General features: G+C 57.9%; 1 protein-coding gene across 2 annotated transcripts in view; it reads right to left on the reverse strand.

Annotated features, from left to right (window-relative positions):
• Positions 1 to 24,881, reverse strand: part of CAMK2A (calcium/calmodulin dependent protein kinase II alpha) — a 30,867-nt gene that overhangs the window by 5,753 nt on the left and 233 nt on the right. For both annotated transcript variants that reach the window (XM_030957117.1, XM_030957118.1), the window contains exons 2-13: positions 19,469 to 19,563; positions 16,494 to 16,553; positions 12,548 to 12,602; positions 12,241 to 12,306; positions 10,650 to 10,722; positions 10,202 to 10,304; positions 9,679 to 9,762; positions 8,929 to 9,023; positions 8,443 to 8,565; positions 7,619 to 7,702; positions 6,251 to 6,293; positions 4,483 to 4,523 (exon numbers count right to left, since the gene is read on the reverse strand). In XM_030957117.1, coding sequence (XP_030812977.1) covers positions 4,483 to 4,523; positions 6,251 to 6,293; positions 7,619 to 7,702; positions 8,443 to 8,565; positions 8,929 to 9,023; positions 9,679 to 9,762; positions 10,202 to 10,304; positions 10,650 to 10,722; positions 12,241 to 12,306; positions 12,548 to 12,602; positions 16,494 to 16,553; positions 19,469 to 19,563 — 922 coding nt within the window. The remainder of the gene's footprint in view (positions 1 to 4,482; positions 4,524 to 6,250; positions 6,294 to 7,618; positions 7,703 to 8,442; positions 8,566 to 8,928; positions 9,024 to 9,678; positions 9,763 to 10,201; positions 10,305 to 10,649; positions 10,723 to 12,240; positions 12,307 to 12,547; positions 12,603 to 16,493; positions 16,554 to 19,468; positions 19,564 to 24,881) is intronic.

Here is a 24,881-nt window from a genome sequence, read left to right on the forward strand (position 1 = left end):
TAAGGCAGCTTCACCACAGCCCTGTGCCCAGTGTGAATGCTCTGCTGACTTCTCTAGATCTGCTCTGGGTGCATCTGCTGATGGCACTGACTGCTGTGGAGACACTCCTTTGAAACTAGACCAGTCCTAAGCTGGCTGATTTAAGGCCAGAAAGGTGTTAAGGCCTCAAGGCAGGCTCACAGTGTGGGAAGCAGTCCTGAGCACAGCTCCAGTGCTTTAAATCAGGACTCCAAAGAGGAGACCTGCATATTTATCTCAATCCTTGACCACTACCACTAGGCTTTAAGGTTTTTCAGTTGGATGACCCGGTATCCACTCTTCTGCTTGCAATCCCAAACTACTTCTGGACTCTGCTTCCTTACTGTGCTCTGCTCCCCATCTCCATCTTTAATTTAGCTAGGAGACAGGGGGACATGCCTGCTGACCTCATAGCCCTTCTGCACCTCTGGCTCCCAGGGAATGAATCCCACTGTGCGTCAGGGAATACCAACGTGCAGAAATCAGAATCTGCAGTGCCAAATAGCAAAGTGCTGTACCAGCATATTTAACAAGGCACCAGCTGTGCCTGCCCTGCAGAGGGAAAAGCAGCACACACTGTGCAAATCTCTTGGAAAAGCCCATAGAGCGACCCATTAGGGTGCGTGGGTGGGCTACAGCATAAAACCTCATGATATCCATTCTCCCTCATTGCTCCTTTCACATCCTGACTCCCACCAGCATCCTCAGTGAGTTTCCCCCTCTACTACTGCTGCTCTCCCCTTCCTTGCTAGGTCATAGAATCATGGAATCACAGAATGTTTTGGATTGGAAGGGACCTTAAAGATCTCTCCAGTTCCCAGTAGACCAGGTCGCCCAGAGCCCCATCTAACCTGGCCTTGAACAATTCCAGCAATGGGGCACCCACACTTCTCTAAGCAATTTGTTCCAGAGCCTCAACACTCTCACAATAAATATTTTCCTCCTTATATCCACTCTAAAACTGCCCTTTATCTGTGTGAAGCCATTCCCCTTGTTCTGTCACTCCATACCCTTGTCCAAAGTCCCTCTCCAGCACTCTTGTAACCCCTTTAGGCACTGGACCATCTCTTGCCTTTCCTTCACCCAAACGAAGGATGTCCTAAAGGGCAGAGTGAGCTGTGGTATTTTGTCAGGAACCTCAAGGAGAAAGGGAGCCACTGGAGCTGGGCTGTTGCAGGATGGACTGACAGCTCCTGCTACCCAAGGACATGAGACGGGGCAGCAAACTGCAGAGATTTCAGACGCAACAGAATGCAACACAAAGCAGTGACTGCACCGAGTCTGGACATACAGTGACAGGATGTGACACGGGGCAGTGAGCTCTCAGCCCAGGACGGGACAGGATGTGACACGGGGCAGGGATTCCACCGGTTTACAATGGGACACGATGTGACACTACACAGGGCAGTGAGAGTACCATAGCTGCTGGCACCAGAGGGCCCCCCCCAGATCCCAGAGCAGGGCTCGAGGAGGATTTCTGGTCCCAGGAAAGCTTTCAGTAGGTGAGGAATTTCCTCAGGAGGGTGAGTTTGGAGCCCTCTAAGCCTGGGCTGGCACTGTGCTGGTGTTGGAGGGCTGTGCAGACAGGCCAGAGAGCAGCTCCAGCTGCCTGCTGCCCACCAGCCCAGTTTTGGGCAGGAAAGGCAGGGCTGGCTGCCTGGGATCAGCCCAGCAGGTTACTCCAAGTGGGGACACCACTCTCCTGACACTGACCAACACCACGTGGCCCTGCTCTGAGCAGGCAGGACCATCCCCTTCCCACTGTGCCAACCACTCAAGGCAGGCTTCCAGGTTCCTACCTCGCTTTTCCAGCCAGTTAAAGAAGTTAACACTGCTCAGCAGTGTCCTGACATTTGCTGGTTGCCCAGTGGGCCATTAGAGCTTCACCCACATCACCCAGCCTCCCCGTGAGTGAGTTATGCTGCAGGTTACCCCAGGCTGAGCATGGAAATGAGAGGTGGGGATGGTTATGCTGAAGGTGGACAATGCAAGGAAGCTGTTGGGAGTGAGCTTGTCTCTACCTTGTCTTCTCCTCCTGCACCCTCCTGGCCATCTAGCCAAGCTGTCTCCTCTTTACTTGTTGAAAAGAGGGCAATAAAAAAGCAAATTCATTCTCAGAGTTTGTCCACACTCTCCAGATGAGTGCTGGTGGGTAGGCTGTACTTGGAATGAAGCCTCATCATCTGCTCCCTTCTGGCCAGCGAGGGCTGAGGGCTGGGGATGCAAACCAGCCTCTCTGATTCTGCTCTGAAACCAGACTCTCCTCACGGAGTTTCAGTGAAAAGCCAGAAGGTTGTTCACCCAAACAGGCTATTTTGCTACAATAGGAAGTGCCTCTTTTCCCAGGATAATGTCTGCTCTCAAAGCTCCTTTGAAGTCCAACAGGGAGCATCATTTAGCAAGCTGGGCTGGCAAATGATTGTCTACCACAACACAGAAATTCAAAACTGTCCCTTTTTGCGGGAAAATTAGATTCAGGACTGTGCCTGATGAAGCCTCTTCATCCAGCAATCTCTCCTTTAATAGGCTAAAAATGCATCTTCTGTTTGGTCTCACCTGTGCTCCAGCAAGGAGCTTGTACCAAGTCAGCTCTACCTGTGGTGTCACATCTTAGGTGACTCTTAGAAGCAACCAGGACATCAGAGCAGCAGAGGACAGGCCAGCAGTGGCTGGCACATGGGGTGTTGTGACTACCATGGATCTGCCAGCCCCAGCCCTATTAATTCTGTCCTGGAAGTCTCATGATATCCTGACAGCCCAAAGTAATGTCCTCTCAGAGCCATCCAGGCCATCAGCCTCATGCTGCAGAATAACACTGCATGGCCAGAATGGCCTCTGGTGGAGCTGAGTCCAGGTTTGGAAGGCTGTGCATGGTCTCAGTCCTTGCAGGCTTCTCCTGTCCCAGCTGCTGGGTCTGGGAAGAGTGAGAGAAACACAACCCATCTCTAGACTGTCAGCTTCACCAACCATCCGTACTGAGGAAGGAAGAAGCTGGCTGAGGGCTCTGCTCTTCCAAAACCCTGCACCTGTCACAGCCCAACAGTGGGGTCCCTGCAAAAAGGGCAGGAGAAGGTTCTGTAGGTTTTCCCAGCACAGGGCCCCTATGGAGGAGGAAGAGCAGCCACACTGCAGTCGGGCTCCCAAAGCTCTGCCTGATGATGGAGGATGTCACCACGATGTCACCAGGCCAGCTCTCCCTTGCTGAGTGATCCATTGTATTTATGAGGGGAACAGATAAGGAGAGAAGGACCCTCACATGGACCATTCCTTCCTGCAGGAGGAGTTTAACAGAGCTCAATAAACCACTGCTATCCACCACAGCTCCATGTCACCAGAAACAGCAGAATTCTGCTGCCTCCTGGAGCCACCTTGTCCTGGAGCAGAGCTGCACCCCACCTCGGAGGGGCTGATCAACCTGCAGGCTCTACAGCCCAAGAAACAAGATCCACCGAGCACTAGCTTGCTTTTAGAGCATCGCCAAGCCATTGACTCTACCGAAGCACCACCACGTTTCTTTGCTGTCTGCACTGGGCACAGGAGACAAGCAGCACTGTTAAAAGCACCCATGCGTCACCCAGCAGCACACCAGCCCCTGGTACAGGATGGGACAGGAACTGGGACCAGCCCCACCAGCTGTAGAAGGACCCCCATGCTGAGGAGCAGGAGATGAGGCCACCCATCCCGCTAGAGAGCTGCTGTTGGAGCCATGGTCCTGGGCTGCAAAGCCGCCTCCTGCTGTCCCCTGTCCTGGTCCAGCCTCTGCCTCTGCCCCTTCCCTGGGGGCAGCGAGGGACACGAGGATATTGCCGGCACTGAAACAGCAGCGAGCTCCCGCAGCGCACTCTCCATCCAGCACCAGCCCGCTCCCCTCGCCCCTGCGCTGCCAAGCCTCCTGTGCGCTGCCTGTGCTGGCAGGAGCCCGGGGACACACCGGGGACACACCGGGACAGCCGAGCCAGCAGCTGCCCTTTAAAGCGCGGGGTGCAGCAGGGACTGCCGAGCGGAGAGCACGGGCACAGCACGGAGCCTCCAGGGCCAGCGGGGCACGGGAACGCTCACCGCCGGCACGGCACGGCACGGCACGGCACAGGGACCCCCGACACAGGGACCCCCGACATAGGGACCCCGGCACAGGAACACCTGGCACAGGGACCCCGGCACAGAGACCCCCGGCACCGCCTGGCACAGGAACACCCGGCACAGGAACACCCGGCACAGGGACCCCGGCACAGGGACCCCCGGCACAGGGACCCCGGCACAGGGACCCCGGCACAGGGACCCCCGGCACAGGGACCCCCGGCACCGCCTGGCACAGGGACCCCCGGCACAGGGACCCCGGCACAGGGACCCCCGGCACAGGGACCCCGGCACAGGGACCCCGGCACAGGGACCCCGGCACAGGAACACCCGGCACCGCCCGCAAGCACCGGGGCAGGCAGCACAGGGCACCGGGGCTCAGCTTACCTTCACGCCGTCATTCTTCTTGTTGCCACCACTTTTGCCTCCTGGAGAGAGGAGGAAGGAGATTAGCAGAGCCAGGCAGGGCACCAGGACCAGGAGGGCGAGGATCAGCAGCATGGTGCCGGGTGCCAGGGCGGCAGGAGCCCCCGGCCCGGCTGCTGGGGTTCGTCTTCTCTCCAGCAATCACCGTTGCACCCGTGGCAGCTCAGGGGCGACCTTGCCAGCGCTGTCCTGTCCTACCGCAGCGGCTCTTGGCCCGGGGCACGACCCGATCCTAACGTCACGCCAAGCGCCTGGGGCGGCTGGAGGGGCTGGCAGGGCTGCCCGGCAGAGGCGGGCTCTGCCCGGGCGGTGCTGTTGACCCGGCGTGGTGCAGTGTGGAGGAATGGGCTGCCCGCCTGCCGCCCTCTAATTTTAGCCCCATGCTGCCGGGATCATGTGCTGCCGGCCCGCCGGCCCGACAGCTGCAAGCCCGCATTTTGACAAGGATAAGAAGCAGGCGCCTTGCCCTGTGCCCACCCTCCGCTGCCGACACTGCCCGGCCCCCCGGCTGCAGAGCCGCTGCCCCGTTGCCCAGCGCAGGGCGGCACCGCTGGAGCCCAGCGCCTGCCTGGCTCCCAGCTGCCACTGCCGGCCAGCGCAGACTGCTGAGCCCCTGGGCCGTGCGTGGGACGGGCAGCACCGGGAGAGATGCTTTGAACTTCCTTCCTTCCGCTGCTTCCCGTCCGCCTCTCCCGGCCTGGGGCTGACATCGGATCCCCCCAGCTGCTGGACTCCTCCAGCGCCCGCCACAAGTGCTACATGTGTCAGCGCGATCCCCTCACGACAAATGCAGAGAGCAGCCCTGGCCACAGCCCTCTGCCCTGGCACCCCTGCCCACCTCCTACACCTGGCACTCGGGGAGGCTCAGCAAAGCGCCCTGAAACACCCAGCTAACCCCAAAGGGCTGCCCCAAAGCTCAGCAGCGTGCAGGGCTTGGCTGGCGTGTCCCAGCCCTGCAGCACCACCGCAGGGCCATCCCCAGCACTGGGCAGGGCAGGAGGTGACAGCGAGTGGCTGAGCCCTGCAGTCACACAGCTCCTTTTGGTTCCTGCGGAATCCCCTGTGACATCCCACTCGCAGTGAGGTGTCCCCAGAGGAACAGCTCTCAGGAGGGCACTGGAGCAGAGGGATTCTGGCTGCACTGAGACCTCTCCAGTGTGCCCAGGCCGGGCTGCAATGCTGGTCCTGTCACCATGGCAGCACCAGGGATGTAGGGAGGCAGGAGGTGAGTGGGGAATCCTGCAGGATTAGCATCCACCTGCCTGGGGAGAGACCTGTGAGATCCTGCTGCCCTATGCCTGCAGTGGCACCAGGGGCCTTTCCCCACTCCCGATGCAGAGGATGCTCTCCCTGAGCCACAAACATCTCCAGGAGGACACAAAACCAAACCAGCTGCTTGAGCTCTGCTGCCCCCAGCACCCACATCCCCATCCCTGCACAAGGCAGATGGTTGGGTGCCTATAAACCCCAAAACCCTAAAGCACTGCGGATCACTGAGCCTCAACCCCACACTTTTTCTCTTGCATCCCAAACCAGCAGCCAGCCTGGAGGTGCCAGGTGACCTCTCCTGGAGGAACACCCAAAGCCACACATCCCCAGAGGCACGAGGCTGCAACCTCAGCCTCTCTGTGACACATGAGGCAAAGGCAGCTCTCCAGGGACCCTACCCTCCAGATTTGCCCTGGGTATCCTGTAAGACAAGTGGATGAGTCCCAGAGACAGCACCTACCGGAGAAGTTCCTGGTGGCCAGCATGGTGGTGAGGATGGCTCCCTGAAAAACAAGGAAGGCAGAAGGAAAGGGTGTGCTGAACCCAGGTCTCTGCTCCCTGCTGCTCCCCCCACCCCTGGGGGAGGAAAGCCCTGCTCAGCACCTGTCCCCCAGCCACGGGAAGGAAGGAAGGAACTGGCCCACGGACTGATATTCTCTCCTGCCATCAAAAGCAGCTCTCAATACCTGACTCCATACCCCAGCACCATGGCTGGCATTGGGTTGCATTCTCTAAAACTGCCTTCCCTCTGAGATTAAAGGGATATAAAATATCTGCAGGGCACTTTTCATTCCCATACTGCCCTGTCCTAGATGAAGGACAACCCCACTGACTGGGGCCAGCAGCTGGCAACAAGGGGACCCACTGGGAGTGGGACCAGATTTAATTGTGATTAAAGCTGTGCCAGCTCAGAGCAGCAGGGCAGGGATTGCTCATGGGAGCCATGCAAAGATCACCACCACAAAACAACATAACAACATTTGTAAAAATCCTTCCCCTTTTCCAGCTGAGTCTACTAACTAGTTGCTAAGTGTATAATGAGATTACTTTGGACTGATTGTTTACAGTAATGGATTACTATTTTGAAAAGTATGCCTGAACTAATTTGATTACTTGTCTAGCTAAAAAGTAATAATAGTTTATAGCCAGTTTCTTTGCCTGATAATCTTGTAAGTGGTCTGCAGCTGCACTGCTCTGTGTCACGCTGTGTTCAGGCCTGGAGCACTGATGGCTCAGGCTGTGGCACAGAGCAGCCTCATCCTGCTCTGCAGGCAGCACTGTGATTTCCAGAGCCCATTCCCAGCTCCCTGCTGCCAGCTGAGCAGCACCCAGGAGATGGGTGCCTCTGGGAGGTGCTCAAGCTGGAGATGGTGATTTCAGAGGGGCCCAGGCTGTGGTGCATGGCAGCATCCAAGAAGGGAAAGGCTGTGGGGATGCTGGGGTGGGTGAGCTTTTTGTCTGTCTGTGGATCACTTTATTCTTGGCTGCAAAGTGCATTGGCCAGCAGGCAAAGGGTCTCACTGTGCCTCTCAGGTCAGCCCCAAAAAGAAGCTATATTGACACTGGCTCCAGTGGAAAAGTCCTCACCCAGTGTCCAGTGTGACTCAGTGCTTTCCTTCACCATGGCTTTCTTTGAGCAGTTGGGAACCCCAGCCACATGAAGCTGTCACCCCACTCAGTCTCCTTCCCCTTCTGCACAATGGGGGTCCCCAAATGCCCATCACCCCCACACCACTGCCCACAGACACCACCCTTTTGTTTCCCATCCAGGGGACAAGCCCACCAATGATCTGATTGTGCATTTAGCAGCCAGCTTGGACAGAGTTACCTTCAGCTTCCTGCGGGCATTGAACTTCTTCAGACAGTCCACAGTCTCCTGCCTGTGCATGCATGACGCCACGGTGGCACGGTGCTGGGGGGAGAGAGACCTGCCTCAGAGCAGTTCTCGGGGGAAGGGGCCCCCCAGGCTGCCTCTCACATGCTCACAAACGTGTATGACCTCCCATGGCCGAGGCACGGGCCAGAGCTGCCTGCAGCAGCAGCAGCAGATAAAAGTTTAATGGGCAGTGGGAGATGGAAGCTTTGGAGTCAGCAGGATCTGCTCTGGTGGTGGGGATGTGTGGAGAACTGGCTGCCCCCTGAGTTAACCCCTTGGCTGACCAGCCATGTTTAGCAGTGTGCTCAGGGTTTGCACCTGTGTGGTTAAGCCCACAGACTCCTCCTGCCTTTAGGATCTGATTCAGGGTGAGAACCAGCAGCTGAAACAGCAGGATGCAGTGAAGGGTGCAGCGATTGCTGCTGGAGTGGATGGATGGATAAACATGAGCCTACTCCCATTGCCTCTGAAGAAAGACCACCCTCCAGCACAGCATGACACTGAGAAATTAGTCAGTTCCCACCAGGGCAGGGAGCCTGTGTGTCCCTCCCATCACCAGGTCCCCCAGGAACACGCTGTTTGCACTCACAAGCTTTTCTCTGCTGTAAAACCTCAGGGAAAATGCTGCTGTGAGAGCACTGAGAGGAACCCTGCCAGGAAACCATCTTCCCAGGATGCAGAAGAGAGCTGGCAGCGTGTTTGATACCAAATGATCCCCAGTGAGATGTTCCCCACTTGTGAATCCCCAGATCTCTCTCCCTTGGGCCCCAGCTCACCGATATCCAGGGGTGCTTCAGAGCCTCGGCAGCTGTGATGCGCTTGGAGGGGTTTATGGTCAACATCTTGTTGATGAGATCTTTTGCTTCAGGAGTGACTGTGTCCCATTCAGGGGAGGGGAACTGCCAAAGCAAAGGGAAGGGGGTGAGACATGGCAGAGAGCCCCTCTGCACTTGGGACAGGTTGGAGAAATGGTGGCCACTGGAGAGAGCTGCCAGGTGGAAAACCAAAAAGCAGGAGTGGAAGAAGGAAGCTGGAAGGCTTAGGGCAGGACCTGTCTTTCCCACAAAGTGGCCCTGAAATGTGCCAATGTGTGCACTGGGCATGGCAATGAGGCCAACGCTCTGTGACCAGTGCAGAGGAAAGTGCTCATTCCCATCGGTCAGAATTTGTCTTGGTTGCTCTTCTAGAGCAGCAGGCTGTGAGGCAGGAACAGCAGGAGAGAGAGGAGACTGTGAAAGGGACAGCAAGACAAACCCACTCACATCGTAAGCCCCAGCCTTGATCTGCTGGTAGAGTCGGTGTTGGTCTTCATCCCAAAAGGGTGGGTACCCAACCAGCAGGATGTAGAGGATGACACCTGTCCAGGACAGGAGATGGGATCAGTGGGAAAGAATTCATTGCTGGCAGCAGGAGCATACACAGCCTGGGGACTGATCAAGCTCAAGCAGAAAAACAGAAATTAGGGAAGCATGAAGATTTGGTCACTGTTTAAAGAGCCAGAGGCTTGTTAGTGGGCCCAGTTCAGCACCTGGGGAGGTTCAGGGCTCTGGCAGCCACCACACAGAGCCCAAAGTGGGTGCCCTGGCCCTGGAGGGTGATGCTTCTTCCACATCAGGGATGGAAAAAGGCTCCCCTGTGGCTGCAACTGCAGGGAAGAATTGCCTGACTTCACCAGCACCACAGGGAAAAGAGGCAGGATCTCGCCTGAGTGGGAGCTTTGGGTACATAACTCCCAGTTAGGCACCCACAGGGGGGTGATCCTTCAAAGAAGGGTCGCACTGGATTGGGAGAGAGTGTGTTGCCCAGGGTGATGTGCCATCTCCTGGGTAAATCCTCCACCCTGACTTTGCTGAGGTGTGACTGGAAACTGCAACTTGGGACACGCTGGATGAGCAGCCTGCCTCATCCCTCCCAGCCCGGCCCAGCCCTGCCCGGCCCAGCCCGGCCCGGCCCAGCCCAGCCCAGCCCAGCCCAGCCCGGCCCGGCCCCCGGCCCGGCCCAGCCCGACTCACCGCAAGCCCACAGATCCACGGCTTTGCCATAGGGATCCTTCCGGAGCACCTCGGGGGACAGGTATCCCGGGGTGCCGGCGAAACCTGGCACAGACAGCACAGACAGCCCGTCGCTGCCAGGCCCAGCCCCGTGCCCCAGCTCAGCAGCAGGGCCTGCTCCCGGCCAGGCACAGCCAGAGCCCCTGCGCTGGCACATCCCGACCCCGGGACAGAAACCTCTGTCACTCCCGAGGCCAGAGCAAACTGTGATTTTCTACCACTGCCACACCCCAGATGGTGCCCAAGGCTGGAGTGCTCTGCTGTGCACTTTCCCCCCACTGGTCTGGCCCTGTTGCCAGCTTGTCCATCTCACCAGGACAGCTCGGTGACCCACAGAGTCCCCGTGGAGCTGTTTGCTCCACATCAGCCTGCTCATCCACAGTGCTTCCTGGGCTGGTGCTGCTGGGGCTCTCCCATGACTCTGGGCTCGGGGTTCTGGAGCCCTCTGAACCACCATGCCCCACCTCAGGCCAGTCCCACTCACCAAACCACGCTTGCTGGTCGCCCTCCACCTCGATGGCGAGGCCAAAGTCAGCCAGCTTGACGGCAGCCCCCTTCAGCTTGGATGCCAACAGCAGGTTCTCCGGCTGCAGAAGGAGATGGGGGTTGGAGAGGAGTGAAAACCCCTCAGGGGCTCTGCTGTTGGCAGGAGGAGCTTCCCAGCACAGCACAGAGGAACATCTGGATGTGCTCCCCAACTGCTTTGTCCTGCTCTTTGTCCTGGTGTCCCTGGATCCCAGACTCCCTGCCCCATCTCCCTTGTGTCATTTCACTCCAGAGCTGGTCTGTGCTCTGTGGGTTTCCCGCAGCCCTGCACGTGTTCCTCCCTGCTGTTTCAGCACCCTGAAGGACTCTGGGCGTTGTTCCACAGTGCTTTGCATCACAGATGGGGTCTCCTGTCCTCCCACAGGCACTCTGCCTGCAGCTCCTACCTTCAGATCCCGGTGAACCACCCCCATCTGGTGGCAGTGCAGGACGGCCTCCAGGATCTGCTGGATGCAGTGGCTGTGGGAGAGAGGAGAAAGCTCACACAAGTGCTGTGGGAGAGGGGAGAAAGCTCACACGAGTGCATGGTGAGGCAGAGTTTTGTCAGACACTTCTATTCTGCTGCATTTCACCCCTCTGCCCCTCTCCCATCAGCAGCCCTGCAGCCCAGCTCAGCATCCCCCTCCACTGACACTCACACACCTGTGGGGAGCAGTTTTAACCCAGTAGCACCCTAACAGAGCTATTGTGCACCAAATAATGGTAAGCAGGAGCTTAGGGGACACAGCTGAGCCCGTGGGGACCCCACAGGAGCAGCACTGGAGGTGGGGAGCTGGAGACCAACAGTGGAACCACAATACCAGCAAAGATTTGGTCTCCAAACCCAGGCAGAGCAGATGTGCTCTGTGCAACCTTTGCCCCAGCCCCATTTCCCTGCTTTCCTCTAATGCAGGTGGCTCTGCTGGGTCTGCTTGCTTTATATCTAGTTCATTATATTCCAGCTCTGCTGTGTGCGTGAGACAGGAAGGGAAAAAGACAGAGGCACTGATCACTTCTGCTCCAAAACAGCTTATGTGCAAGGCAGAAGGTCTTTATTTACATGTATTTTATTTTATTTGTATGACACTAATAAGTGGATGGGCTGTAAGTGGATTCAGTGCAGGCAGCCCATTAAATGAGATTGTTTTCTGCCTAGAAATAAAGGATATTTCCGTGCAGAGAGGCAGTGCAGAGTTTACCACCCCCCTGGAGGTACATACAGGCTATGCTTAGCCTGGGGGCAAAGCCAAGAGGCACAGTGGTATCTGGAGACTGGAGAGGGCCAGATCATGTCCCCTCAAAAGAGTGAGACTAATGCTGTCCCCTGGATGAGCTGCAGGGACCAAAGGGGTGGCTGAAATGGCTCTGCAGAAGGTACCTGGAAAGTGCCAGTGGGAGTGTGGGAGGGAGCAGAGCTCCAGCACAGCCTGTCTTGACTGCTCCTCCTCAGTGCTTTCAAGTGGCAAATGCCAGAGAACACTTGCAGAGGGCTGGAATGCAGCTCCAGGGGGAAGGAGTGACATCTGCAGGGTGTCTGTGCTATCGTGGCCCTGGCTGGCCACCAGCCTGGTGCTGGGTTTCCTCCCTGCCAGCCTGGGGAGCCCTGGTGCCCCCAGAGCAGGCAGTCCTGGTGCCCCCAGAGCAGGGAGCCCCCAACACCCTGTTCATGTACAGTGAGGTCAGATGTTGGCTATCCCAGCGTCCTGGGGATGCTGTGGGCAATGGCTGGGGGCCATCAGAGCCAAAGTGGGGACCAGTGCTATGGCAGCACATGCACCTCCTGGCACATGAGTTGGGTGGGTTAAAAAGAGCATTTTGGTTTTGGGTTTTTTTTTGCATCACAGTTCCAGTCTATGAGTATGTGTTGCAGAGTGGCTGTGAAACACTTCCCAGTACAGAATGAGCTGGGGCTGCAGAAAGCCAGTCATGCAGGAGCCTGGGAGGGAGCAGCTCGTGGGAGAAGGGGACACCTCCTGTCCCCTCCACAGCCTGGCTCACCTGGCATCTGCTTCGCTGTAGTACTCCCTGGCCACAATGTCCTCAAAGAGCTCCCCGCCGGTGACCCTGCAGGAGAACAGGGGCTGGATTGACTGACAGCACACGCAGCCCTGGCAATCCCCCAAAAACGGCACAGCACATGCATGGGGAGAGAACTGGGGGTGCAGCATGGGGACCTGCCCTCTACCCGGCCTGGGGGACCCGAGTTTGGGTCCAACCCAGCCTGGGGAAGGGCTCAGGTGAGGTGGAGGTCAGGTCACCCCGGGGGCAGCACGGAGCTGCTGTGGGTAGGGGATGCATTACTCACAGGTCAAATATCAGGTAGTGGTGGCCCTCTTCAGAGATGCTGTCATGGAGCCTCACTGCAGCAGAGACAGAAGGGTTATGGGCTACACCTGGATCCCGCTCCACTCCCTGGGAATGCCCCTGCTCCCCTCTGGGCACGAGCAGGGGCTGGGGAAGGGCACAGCAGGGCTATTCGTCTTGCTATTGCCACTGGCTGGGTGGGGGTCCCTGCTCACCAGGGGACCCCAGCCATGGCCCCAGCCTGGGGCAGTCGTGCAAGGCTCAAAGATCACATCCAAACTGGGGAGTGCCCCGGGGCTGTGCTTGGCCAGAGTTCCAGGCAGCTGCTGGGCTATCTTGGGCACTGGGAAGGCTGCAGGCATGGGTGTCCCCAGTCCTGTCAGGAGACGTGCCCAAGCAGAGGGAGAGCTCAGCAGGGAGCTGAGCTAACAACTCTGGCACCCACAGGGCTTTTTATTTTCTGCTCATGACCTTCCTTTTCTCCTTGGGAATCTCCACAGGATGAATTTCCCCATCTCCTGGCACCTTCTCCCCTTGGGCACACCCCTTGCCAGGTGCAGCCAGGTACAAACCTGTCACCCTGCTGCATGCTGGTTATTCAGGCTCAGATCCCTGCTCACACTTAGCAGGCAGGTGTGCAGCAAGGGGACTGGCACAGAAACAGGTGGGGTGGATAAACAGACACTTCTCCAGCATCCTCTGCCCCCTGGTATTTTGTTTGATTCCCTTGAGGCTATAAATATTCAGTGCTTCCTCTCTCTCACCTGGTTTCAGCCTTATACAACTTTCAACATATTTGAGAATGTTGGGAATCAGGGAAGAAAAAAGAAACATTCAGGTGAGAGATTTTGTGGGAGTTTTTACTCCTAGCCCCTTTTACTGCATCTAAATCAGCTGAGCCCTATATGGAAACATCCTCCAGACTGAGTGTGAGCCAGGGGAGATAACAACCCCAGCACTGAGCACAGACACTGCACCGTGTCACTCTTATCTGCCAGGCCAGCAAACACCACTTTGCTGCTCCTTTTCCCATCTCCAAGCTCTGTGGGCAAATCCAGAGGCTGCCAAGAGCATGGTGCCAGCAGTGTCACCTCATCTGGCCAGGGCACAGAGCAAACGAGGGCTGATGGGTGTCACCCTGTTCTTCTAAGTTCTGCTAAGCCTTCTGATGTTTACATTTTTGTAATGGAGTTTCTCATGCACTTTTCATGAAAATAATGATTGCTTTGCATTCCTTTCTGGAGGAGGAGAGAATTGATGGACTGTTGGTTTGACCAGTGTGGCTGGAGAGGTGGCAATTTCATCCTTCAATCCATTGTCACTTTTGAAAGTCTATAAATATTGGAGTTTGGAAATAAAGTACCTTGGACATTTCAGCCTTTGCGTGTCGTTCATTTCATGTCCTATTGCAACAGATGGGCTGGTCAGAATCTTTTCTGTCTCTCTTGTGATCTTGGCTACTGACACAAGTTGCTCATCTCATTCCCCAGTTATCTCTCCTGACTGCTGGCCTCTGCAGACATCCCCTGTGCCCTGACATCTGTGTCTGCTCTGTTTTTCTCCAACATACAGCCCCAGCTTTTCTGCCTTCCTCTGCTGGAAGAAACACATTTCCTCCCGTTTCATCTCGCCTGGGAGGGATTTGGGGGTATCACGCCTGGGATCCCACAGAAGCCAAAGTATTCTCAGAGGGATTAGGTGAGTTTGGTGTGGATAGGGCCAGCATAACCATAAGCATATGGTCCAGATACGTTCCCTGCTTGGGAAGTCCCAAAGCCTGCGGCTGCCAGGAGCCAAGAAGGTATAAGAGGGAGCAGCTGCTCTAAATATAGCCTGATCCTACAAGTATCTGTTACTGACCATAGTCAGAGGGAGCCACACTGGCCAAAACACTCCAGCTAAGAGCTGAGAGCCAAGGCAGGAACAGGACACGGCTTCAGAAACGAGAGTCAGAGGACAAGTACCTGGAGTTCAGACTCCAGGGTTGAGTGCAGGCAAAGCTTTCCTGATAAAGCAAGAATTCCCTGAATGGAAACAGCTCTCCCTAGTGTATCACCCAGTGCTGTGGGTGTGCTGTGGGGTCCTGGGGACCTGGACCTGCCTTTAACTGCCCATGCACAGCTTTCCATGAGCTCTCCAGCAGGCACAGCGCAGAGCACAGGTTGGTTCTTTCAGGAACTGCAGCACGGCATCTCATGGGAGATGGAAGGACCCCCCCTCCCTGCAGGGAGCAAGTAAGAGGACAGCAAAGCCCCTTGGCAGCTGGGGTGCTTCTCTCCGGGAAGGGCTGGACAGGGCTGTTTTGGCTCCTCCAGCAGCAGTGCCTCCTCTTCCTCAGGCCAGGCTGCTCTGCAGTGCACTGCTCATTCCAGCTCCTGTGTGGGTACCGAGCGCCTGTGGAAGCTGCAAGCCCAAGTTTCCAGGCAGCAGGAGCAGTGGAGGGGGGTGAAAGGAAAGAGGGTGTGGGGTGGGGGGTGGAGAAGAGCCTCCTGAGTATAAATAGCAGCAGATTGGGCTTGTTAGCATCTCATGCTGTTAACCCCTTCCAGCCTTTGCAGCTCTGAAGCTGCCGGGTCACAGCCAAACAGCGAGGGGTAGTGTAGAGATGGGGGACAAGGACAGGGACAGCTGAGGTGTTTTGGTCCTCAGAGACCTTGCCAGCCCCAAGGGAACGTGATGGAGAGGGAAGGGTGGAAGACAGTGGCGAGAAAGAGCTGTGGCCAAGCTGGGAACCCGGGAAACCTGCAGGTGCCATCCTGCAGGTCTCACACGGTGAGCTCCTCCAGGTTTAGCATTTCTTCCTACTCACACACTTTGCAGTGTGTTCCTTCAGGTCTCGGCAATCCCCGCAGGTATTTTGGTGCAAAGAGGAGGCTGGAGGCCGCGGAGGGACCCTGCAGGAGCAGAGGCTGGGGAATGCTGCAGGGTCCGGCAGCCCGGCAGCGAAGGGGAGACCTGCCACGCAGCCGTGTGCCCGAGACAGATGGAAGCTGACAGTCTTTTTTGGAACTGAAATATTTATGGGACAGGAGCCACATGGCTTGTCCCAGTGGCTCTGGTTCTAGCTCCCTGAATCTGCTGCAGCAGCTCCTGGGGAAGGATGGATCCAGGTCACCGGAGCAGTGAGGGAGCCAGGGAGCAGCTCAGCCACACAGGAACCCTCCCAGCTCCTGACTGTGGGTTGAGAGGGCTGCAGAAACCACCAAATGCTTTCCCTAAAGCTGCAGGATCTCACTGGGGTTGGCACATCCTGGGGTGCAGCAGAGAGAAGAGGGGGTTCACCCAGACCATCCACAGGGATCGAGCCTGCATCAGCATCACTTCCACGATGGAGTTTGGTTTTTTTTTTTTTACTGCAGTTTTTTCCCCTCCCCTCTCTCTTTCTCTCTCTCCTTCTGGCCTATTTTTGTCTTTTGCAGGGGCTCAGGAGTTTTCCTGAAACAGCTTTTCCGAAGGAGGCTACTTTCAGATGGACGGTCGGTGGGAAAGTCTTCGCTTCCCCCCGCCATCGCTCCTCCCACACGCCCCGCGCTGCCGCTGCTGCTGCTCCGAGCCGCAGCCGCTTTTTGGAGCACGCACAGCAATACGGCACCCGAGCGGGGGGAGAGCAGTAAAAATAGCCTCTTGCAGCCTCCCGGGGCTCCGCTGCTCCCCGAGGGAGCTGTGGCCAACTGGGTTAGTCCGGACCTACTTCAGCCCCGCTGTGCCCAGTGGGGGCATTTTTCCCCACGACCCCGTTTGAAGATGGTGTTTCCCGTGAGGAAGAGGAGGGATGGCTCTGCAGGTCAGCCAGGCAGGAGGACACCGAGCCCTTCTCGGCCTCTGGGACGAGCAGTCCGTGCTGCTGCAGACAGGGCTGGGTGATGGATGGAGACTCCCTGGCCCTGGCTGGGACCTGGGAGGGCAGGGGGGCAGCAGAGCCAGGATGGAGCCAGGGGTGCACTTACCAATGTTGGGGTGCTTCAGGAGACGGCAGATCCGGGCTTCTCGTTCCAGCTTCTGGTGATCTGAAAGAGGCAACGGCCCTAAATTAGGATCTGAGGAAGGGAATCAATGGCTATAAGAGGAGGTGTTGGCACAGGAAACCTGGGGGGACAGAGCAGCTTTTTTTCCTTTTTCTAAAGAGTTACGGATTTTGGGATAAGTTCTGCATCAAGGCACGATTGGGCACAATCCCAGCACAGATGCAGTCCCTGGCTAAGCCCCTCAGGCACTGATGCCATGGGCAATCTAGCGTTTGGAATGATCCCTCACTCTCCCCTCTCCCTTTCTTTGCTGAACAATCTCTGATCACCTCCCAAATACCCTGGATCTGCCTGGGTTATCCTTGCTGGCAGCACTGCTCCTTTTTCTCCTATTCACCCAGGCACAGGCAATCAGCCAGGACACTGCCAGCCTCGCATGATACAATTTCAGCAATCGAAGGCAGAGTGAACCAGAGAGAGGTGTGAGGATGAAATGAGGCTATGGGCTTCACTCCCCCTCGCCATCGTCAGCCATTCCACCCCAGGGCTTTGCTCTCCTACACGGCAGAACCCTATCTCAGAACCAGTGCCTCTCTCCAAACAGGAAGCACAGGTCCCACTCCCCAGCTTTCAGCAGCCTTGGGGATGTGAGACAACAGAGCTCTGGGCAAAGCAAGCTGAGCTGAGCCAAAAAATCCTCCACCCTGGGACAGCTCAGAAGGAATCTGCAAATCATTTTCTTTCTTCCTCTGCCCCTCTCTCCTTGCTCACAGCTGACCCAGCCGCCCTGCATGGAGGTGCCTGACTGGAGGCATTTTGTGCAGGCACTCAGCAGCCAGGACAAGCGAGGATATAATTAGGGCTGCTGTCTCTCAGCGCTCTCACTGCTACCTTGCAGGTTCACACCCCAGAGTCTCGCTCTGCATCAAACCAAACCTGGGTGTCTCCGACCGCTGAGCCGTGAAAGCAGCGCAGCCCCTCCTCTGCAGGGCTGCAGCCTCCCCAGGGCCCGGGATCCTGTTCCAGAGGCACCCTGGGGCCTGGGGTGAGCTTTGCAGCCTGTGCTGGAGGCTGTGAGCTGAAGGCTGAGATAACATTGGTGGCCTCATTCAGCTCCCCACAGTGTTTCCCCCGATGGGTGACAGCCTTCCCAGGGTGGGACAGGGTGACAAGGAGAGGCTGGAGTTCAGGCTGTTCTCACAACTAAAGTCCATTGTGGGATGGGTGATGGGGATGGGATGGAGGGACAGCGTGACCAGTGGGGCAAGCACTTCGTTGGGGAGGTGGGTTACAGCCTCTCCTATGCCACTAACCCAGCTCCTGCACACATCCAAACCTCATTTTTCCTCCAAAGTCTCCACCTTCTGTCCTCCTGGCCCCTCTGTGCTGGCAGTCAGGAGGATGTCTAAAGAAACAGACCATACTGGGGGTGTTTTGCAGCTTCTCTCACCTTCTCCCCACTTCTCTCCCGTCTGCCCTTTGTATCTGGGGAGGTGCCATCCTCCCTGCCAGCACTGCAGAAACGGGGGGTTCCACACCATTAGCCAGAGGCACTGGTGATTCCAGCTGGCAGAGCAGGGAAAAGAACCCCAGTGAAGCCTCTCCAGGGGACTGCTGGGCACTGCAGGGACGGCACAAACCCCAGGAGAGAACGGAGAGGGGCAAACAGCAGGAGGAGGCGAGCGGAGGCAGGAGGGAGCACAGGGAGGGCGGCTCAATCTGCTGCTCCAGGCAGCCCTGGAAACCGGGAGGCGTTTGCCAGCTGGGGAACCCGGGCAGGAGCCAAGGGCTGAGCCCAGCACTGCACACCCTGCCCAGAGCCCAGCCTTGGGCTTGGAAAGAAGAAAATGATTTGCATCCCTGATGAGGGGCAGGAGTCAGTGCTGGAGGACCTCGGGGGCTCAGCGCCGGTGCTGTGCTGCTTTGGCAGCGCTGTGGGAGGGATCCTGCGACATGCTGGTTTAATTCCAGGTCAGAAAGGAGCTTGTCACTCTTTTCTGCATTTCTGTTTTGCCATCGGAGGTCAGCAGTGGAACTGGGAGAGACACCGAGGGAGGTTAATTAAACCCTCCTGGCAGGGTGCTTCCTCCCAGCACACATCCTGCACTGCCGGCAGCCAGGGGGGAGCCGGAGCGGGGACACGGCATCTGCTGCCTCATCCTTTCAATCCTCCTCACCACAGCTCCTCTGCCAGCTGGGGCAGAGGGGGGCAGAGGGGTCCCTGGCTTGGGGCAAGGGCTGGTTGATCATTTCTGTGCTGGCTCATCTCAGCCTCACTAGAGATAGACCCACCAGGACAGACCCTCCAGCACCTCTTCCAGCAGCAAACAGCCAATATGTTCCACCAGAGCAGAAAACAGCAAGGGTTGAGGGCCCATTTCCAGGTAGAAATTAAGTCAAACCCGCACCTGAAGGGATGTTCCCCTTTCATTGATGTAGGTATATGAGTAAGAAAACTTACAGGCCCCAGAGCAGGGATGGGGTGTCAGCAGGGGCCCTCTCAGGAAGTTATCCTCCCAAAATAACTGTGCTACCCTGCACCCAAAGCCGGTCTGACTTGTAGCAAGGCTGTAACCATCATTTTGCTGCAATGTGTGTGCAGGGTGGTGGGGGAGTCTCAGGGACAGAAATGGGATCCTCTGGCTCCTGAGGCAGATTGGGATCTGGGAGTTGCCCTGAGCCTTGGCACAGCCAGGCTGCAGATGCATCCCTGTGATCAGATGGGATGTGGCAAGCAGCCACCAAGACACCTCCTTGGGATGTTCACCCCATCCATCAGGGACCTCAGGGAGTACCACAGCAGGGACAGGGTGGGACGAAGGATCCCCCTCAATCAAAGACCCCTCACCTCATTGCACATCAAAGGCATCATCCCAGCACCATGCAGGGAGGACAAATTCCCCACTGCATGAGCCCTGCTCACCTCTTGCTTTCCCCAAAACACCCTCAGTGCTTACCTCGAGCAGAGAGCTTCTTGGTATTGATGATCTTGGCCGCATACTCTTGTCCTGCCAGCACCTTCACGCATCTCCGGACGATGGAGAAAGCGCCCCTGGGAACAGCAGAAGCCAGAGCTGAAGGGCTTGGGGTGGGAGCAGGCACAGCTCAGCCCTGGTGTGGCTGTGGGGTGAGGGGCAGCCACAGGCATGGGGACAAGGATGGGGATAGGTGCTCCTGGGGCAGGGACTTGTGCAAAGCCTGGAGGGATCAGCTTCCCTGCACCACCACTGTCCTTGAGGAATGACGGGAGGAGGCACAGGCAGACCTAGAGAGGAATGTGGGCTTCTCCCCTCCATGCTCCTCTGGGACACCCCAGTGCACTTTTCCTCCTCTTCCTCCTGGCTTTGTCCCACCTGTTGCCAGGAGGGAAGGAGCAGTGATTTACTGGGATTTATGGTTCCCAAGGGAAACTGTGGTGGCTGCAGCTGCCACGTAGCTCTCAGCCACTTCAGTCTGTGTGGCTCTCCCTGTTCTAGACCTTTCAGTCACAGCAGGACTTGGCAGCTGTGACAAGTGCCAGATCCCCTCTCCCACTGCAAAACTGTCACCCAGGCAGGGACAGCCCAGGGCACCCTGCAAGGATGGAGCCCAGCTGGACAGCGATGGATGCTGCACCTTGCACAGGTGCAAAGCTCTCCTGGGGTCTGGCAGGCGAGCAAGCACGAGGATGGGACACTCCAAGGACTCCTGCCTGCCCTGGTACCCCCTGCCCCAAGTCCTGCCAGCTCATGGCACTGCCAGCGCCGGCGCAAGGCTGGGAGCTGCAGCGCTGCAATCACACACCCATGCACGCTCCAGCCCTGCTGAGCACAACCTTTGTGCCAGGTTCCCTTTCCTGCCAAACCTCTCCAATCGCTAAAATAACAACTATCAAAAGCAATCCCACCTCCTGCCCCACCCTCCCCCAGTCCCCTTCACCCCGCTCCAACTCCCTGCCGAGCAATGAAAGGCCTCGGGCTGTCGAGAGCGGCTGATAATTGATTATAGCGGTGGGGGCGGGTGGAGACGGGCAATTTGGGTTGGAATGTGATTTTTAGGAGAGCAGGCGAGCAGCGGGTGTGGAGGGATGGGGATGGAGCCCCAGCAGAGCTGGCAGCCCACGCGCCCAGTGCCGAGCATCGCTCACGGCACGTGCCAGGCAGGAGCTGGGGGAAAACATCCTGGTGCTTCCCAGCTTCCCCGTCCTGCCATTTCATCCCGGCTGCTGAAAGAGCTGAGCTGTTCATATCCCTGAAAAGTGGGGAAGAATTAACTGGAAAGGGTGGGCGAAATGCTTCATAGCCAGCTTGCCTTAGGTAGGCAGGCCAGAGCTATTGGCAGTCCTGTGGTCTCGCTCTCTTCATCCTGCTGGGAGCCCCACACTGTGCAGGGTTTATGGAATCCTGTGGATCCCTGGGACTCAGCTTCTCTATTTTTTTCCCTAAAGACATGTGTGATGTTTCTGCAGTGGCAGGACAGTCTGCAGCACAGAGTGCAGCAAGCAGGGTCATCCCTCTGCCCCAGCTTGGGGTTTCACTGCAGAACCCAGCAGTGAGTGTCCCAGACCCACTGGAGGCTGGGGACCAATGGTCACTCCTGGTCCCAGTGTCCACAGCCACTTCCTCATCTACTTATTTGAATTGAACAGCACAAAAAGGGGAGCCATGGGAAGCCACTGTTTCATTCCCCCATCTGCATTCCTGGCTTTTGGCTCCTCCAGTCCTTCCTAACAGAAACCAAATGTCTATTTGTGGTCTGTAAAGCATAAGCAAAACCCTGTGTGCCTGGAGGGTGGGTGGAACCTGGAACCCTGGATGCAGGTGCAGGATACCCAGGGGTACAGCATGCTTGCCATACTCCCATCCTTGTTCCAGTTGGGTCCTTCAGCTGGGTCTGAATTGGCCAGGAACCCTCCACATTGGGTGTTTCACCTCCAGCCATGCTCTACTCCCTGTGCCAGGCTGCTCCCTTGCTACTCAGCTCCATGTAGGATTTTTCCATCCTAGGGGAAAAAAAAGCCCTTTGCTCCACCTAAGTACAGCATCTTCCTGGCAAAGGCAGCATCCCCTTCCACACCAGGGGCTCATGGAGCACTGCAGGCACTGCTGGGGGTGCCAGGCAGGGAGCTCAGCCCCTGAGAGCTGCAAGAACCCCCTCTGGAAGGAAGGAATCATGTCCTGTTCCCTGGCCATGGACAGCAGCTCCCAGGGCTGGGCCTTTGGGTGGGGATCACCCCAACCCTGGTGGCAGCTGAGGATCCCCCTCTCTGCCTGGCTTGGATGAGACAGCGTGTCCCAGTCTGAGCCGGGGGCGGGTACATCACCTGCAGGGCCGTGGGCACAGACCGTGTCCTTGTCACCTGGCCGGCTGCCACCGCGGGGTGACGCTGGACCCAGAGCCCAGCACAAGCCCTGTCTGCAGCCCCGAGCCCTGGCACTGCTGAGCCCCAGCCCTGCAGCCCCTGTCCCTTGATCCCTAGGCCAGGCCTGACCCCATGCCTTGTCCCCACGGCCTTCCCCACCAGCTCAAGAGCGGCTTTGCCACCAGGATGCTCCGCTTCTCCCTTTTTCACACCTTCCCTGCCAGTGCCCGGCTGTGCTGCTGCCACCCTCCCTCTCTTCAACACCTCCTCCTCCTCCGAGGCATTTTTTTTCCTTTCTAGAGAGAAGAGTGTGGGCTGGGGATTTTTTGTTCCTCCATATTTTATTTTTTTCCTTTTTAATAAGCCCCCTCTCCTGCAGCTCCGGGAGCGGAGGGGCTGATCCTACGGCTCGGCACGGTAATTGTCTCCAGCCTCTCCCTGAACCTGCTGCGGGGGCGGATTTGGAGGCGCCGATGGAGCTGCACTTCATGTTTGTCCTACTCCGGGGGGCCGTGGGCAGGATCCTCTCCCTGTCCCCCCCGCTGCCCCCCGCCTGATTCCCTCCTGCCAGCGTGGGGGATCCGAGCAGCCCTTCCTTCCCTTCCTTCCCTTCCTTCCCCCGCTCAGCTTTGCGGGGGCTGCCGCAGGAGTGGGCTTTCCCCGGCTCCCTGTCCCCCGCTCGGGACACATGTCCTGCCGTGCTTGGGATGTGCCAAGGGCTTGTGCCTCGCTGGGCAGACTCCGCAGATCTCCGTCCCCATCTCTGCCTGCCCCCAAAGCCCCGCCGCGGTGCTGCCATGAGGTGTGCGGCATCTCAAGCCCCACCTGCCCGGCTGTCAGGGTGGGTGCAGCAGCCTGGCAGCCAGACCTGCCCTCCTGCCAGCCGGGCTGGGGACACACCGTGTGCCCCACAGCAGCCGCCCCAGCCCCCTGGGGACAGCAAACTCAGGATGGACCCTCTCTGCTCTGAATCCTTGCAGGACGCTGCTCGCTGCCAGGCTCTGGTGCGGGGAGAGCCGTTCTGCCCAGCCCTGCCGGGACAGAGCCACCCCGGCTGCACCGGGAGCATCTCTCCGGAGCAGGGACGGCGCTTCCCAGCGCGAGCAGCTGCCGCAGCAGAGCAGAGGTGCGGCACTTCGTCCTGATTTCCCTCTCCAAGCCCATGAAGCAGAAATTTCCCCGTGGGAAAGCGCTGATTTTTGAATGTGCCAGGATGTGCTGGAAAGCATCCCAGTGGAAAATCCCCAACCAGCCCCACGGCACCTTGGCTAACCTGGTGAAGCCCCTAACTCGGGAACACCTCTGTGCTGCTGTTGTAGCTGCCCTCTGGAGTGGATGGAAGAGCTGTGGGATGCAGGGAGCTGGGGCTGCTGCCCCTGCATCACCCCAGGACTGGCGTGGTCGGGGGCGATGCTCGCAGGGGCGGGTGAGCTGCTGCGCCAGCTTTGCTCTGCTATTCCTTTAAAATGCATCTGTCCAGGTGGTTTTAGACCACAGGGCCAGGCAATGCAGGCAGCCCCTGCACCTGGGTGCTCAGCTCAGTCAGCACCACCCAGCAAAGTGTCACAGCCCAGGAGCCCTCCTGGTCTTCCCCATCACTCCTGGCCTGCGAACTCCCCTCCACATCTCCACAGCCACCTCTGCCCAGCCAGAGCCCCACAGCCTCACCACAGGCACAGAGCAGCCACTGCCTCACCTGCCCATCACCTGCCACCACCACAAAGCCCTAGAGCCCGGAAAAGCTGAGAAAAGCCTGAAAAAAGCAGGTCCCACATCCCACCTTGCCACCAGCGCCCCAGAGGGTGCCCATCCTCCTGCCTGCAGTGCCAGCTGGGGCTGTCCCTGCCACAGGGACCCACTCCCCAGCCCAATCCCCTGTTGTCCACCATCCCCTCTCTGTCACCCTGATGCCACAGGGATGGGTGTGAATGTCCCAGGACGGGGGGGTCCCTCTGCCTCCACGGAGCTGCACTTCACAGCAGCACCCCAGTGCCACAGTCTGGCTGGGGAATGTGAGCAGCACTCAGCCCAGGCAGCACAAAGTCCTCCTGTCTCAGCCTCTCCATTCCCCCATCTCTGCCCTCTCCCTCGCCCCCGTTTCACATGCCCACGTGCGGGTGGGCACACGCTCAGGCACAGGCTGCTCTGTGCTGGGCGATGCAGGGCTGCGGGCTCGGAGCATCCCTGTGCCTGTGGATGGACAGAGCTTCCCCTCCAGAGCACAGGCACCCCGAGCCCACCACCACACTGCCAGCCACTCCGCAGGGACGGCGGCCACACGGCCCAGATTTACACACCAGCTCCAAAAAAAGGCACAGGAACCAAAACAGAGGCACATGCCTGCTCACTCCTGCGCCCGCTCACAGCCACACGCTGGGCGGGACGGGGAGCATCCCTGCATCCCTCCACACGGGGAGCCTGGCATCCCCTGCTGCACCCGGGGTGCTCAGTGATCCCCAGGATCCCCTTGCTGGGCACAGGCAGCTCTGTTTGCACACACACACACACACACACACACACACACACAGATCCAGGCACTCACGGTGTCACCTGCACCCGAGGAGCTGAGCCCTCCCTCGCAGGAGAGCAGGGTCAGACAGGGCTATGGCTCACCCGCACTGGGACAGGGGTGGGGAATACCCTGGATCTTTCCAAAAGCCACCAGGATTCTCTGAGGGCTGCCAGGCAGACTGGGTCTCCTGCAGGTCTAGTTAAGCCCCAGTGAATCCACACAGATAAATTCCCGAAAGAAATGTGAGGGGTGTCCACTGCTTTGGCTTTCCTCCTCAGCTGTCCTGTCCCTCCTCCCGGCTGGGGAACTTCCCAAGGGAGCTAGCAGCCTCCTTTTTTGGGAGCAGCTTTTCCATAAGAGGGGCAGCCGAGCCCTTCCCAGGCAACTCCAGCCCTCTGGGGTGTCCCAAGCCCCCAGCCAAGCACCCATCAGCAGCCCCTGAACTCAGGCAGGGACAGAGAAGCAGGTCTGGGGCTGGAAGCCCCCATCCTCACTTGCGTGCCCTTTCTTGATTCCC

This window comes from Camarhynchus parvulus, chromosome 13 (genome assembly GCF_901933205.1).
Source record: "Camarhynchus parvulus chromosome 13, STF_HiC, whole genome shotgun sequence".
Taxonomy (NCBI): Eukaryota; Metazoa; Chordata; class Aves; order Passeriformes; family Thraupidae; genus Camarhynchus; species Camarhynchus parvulus.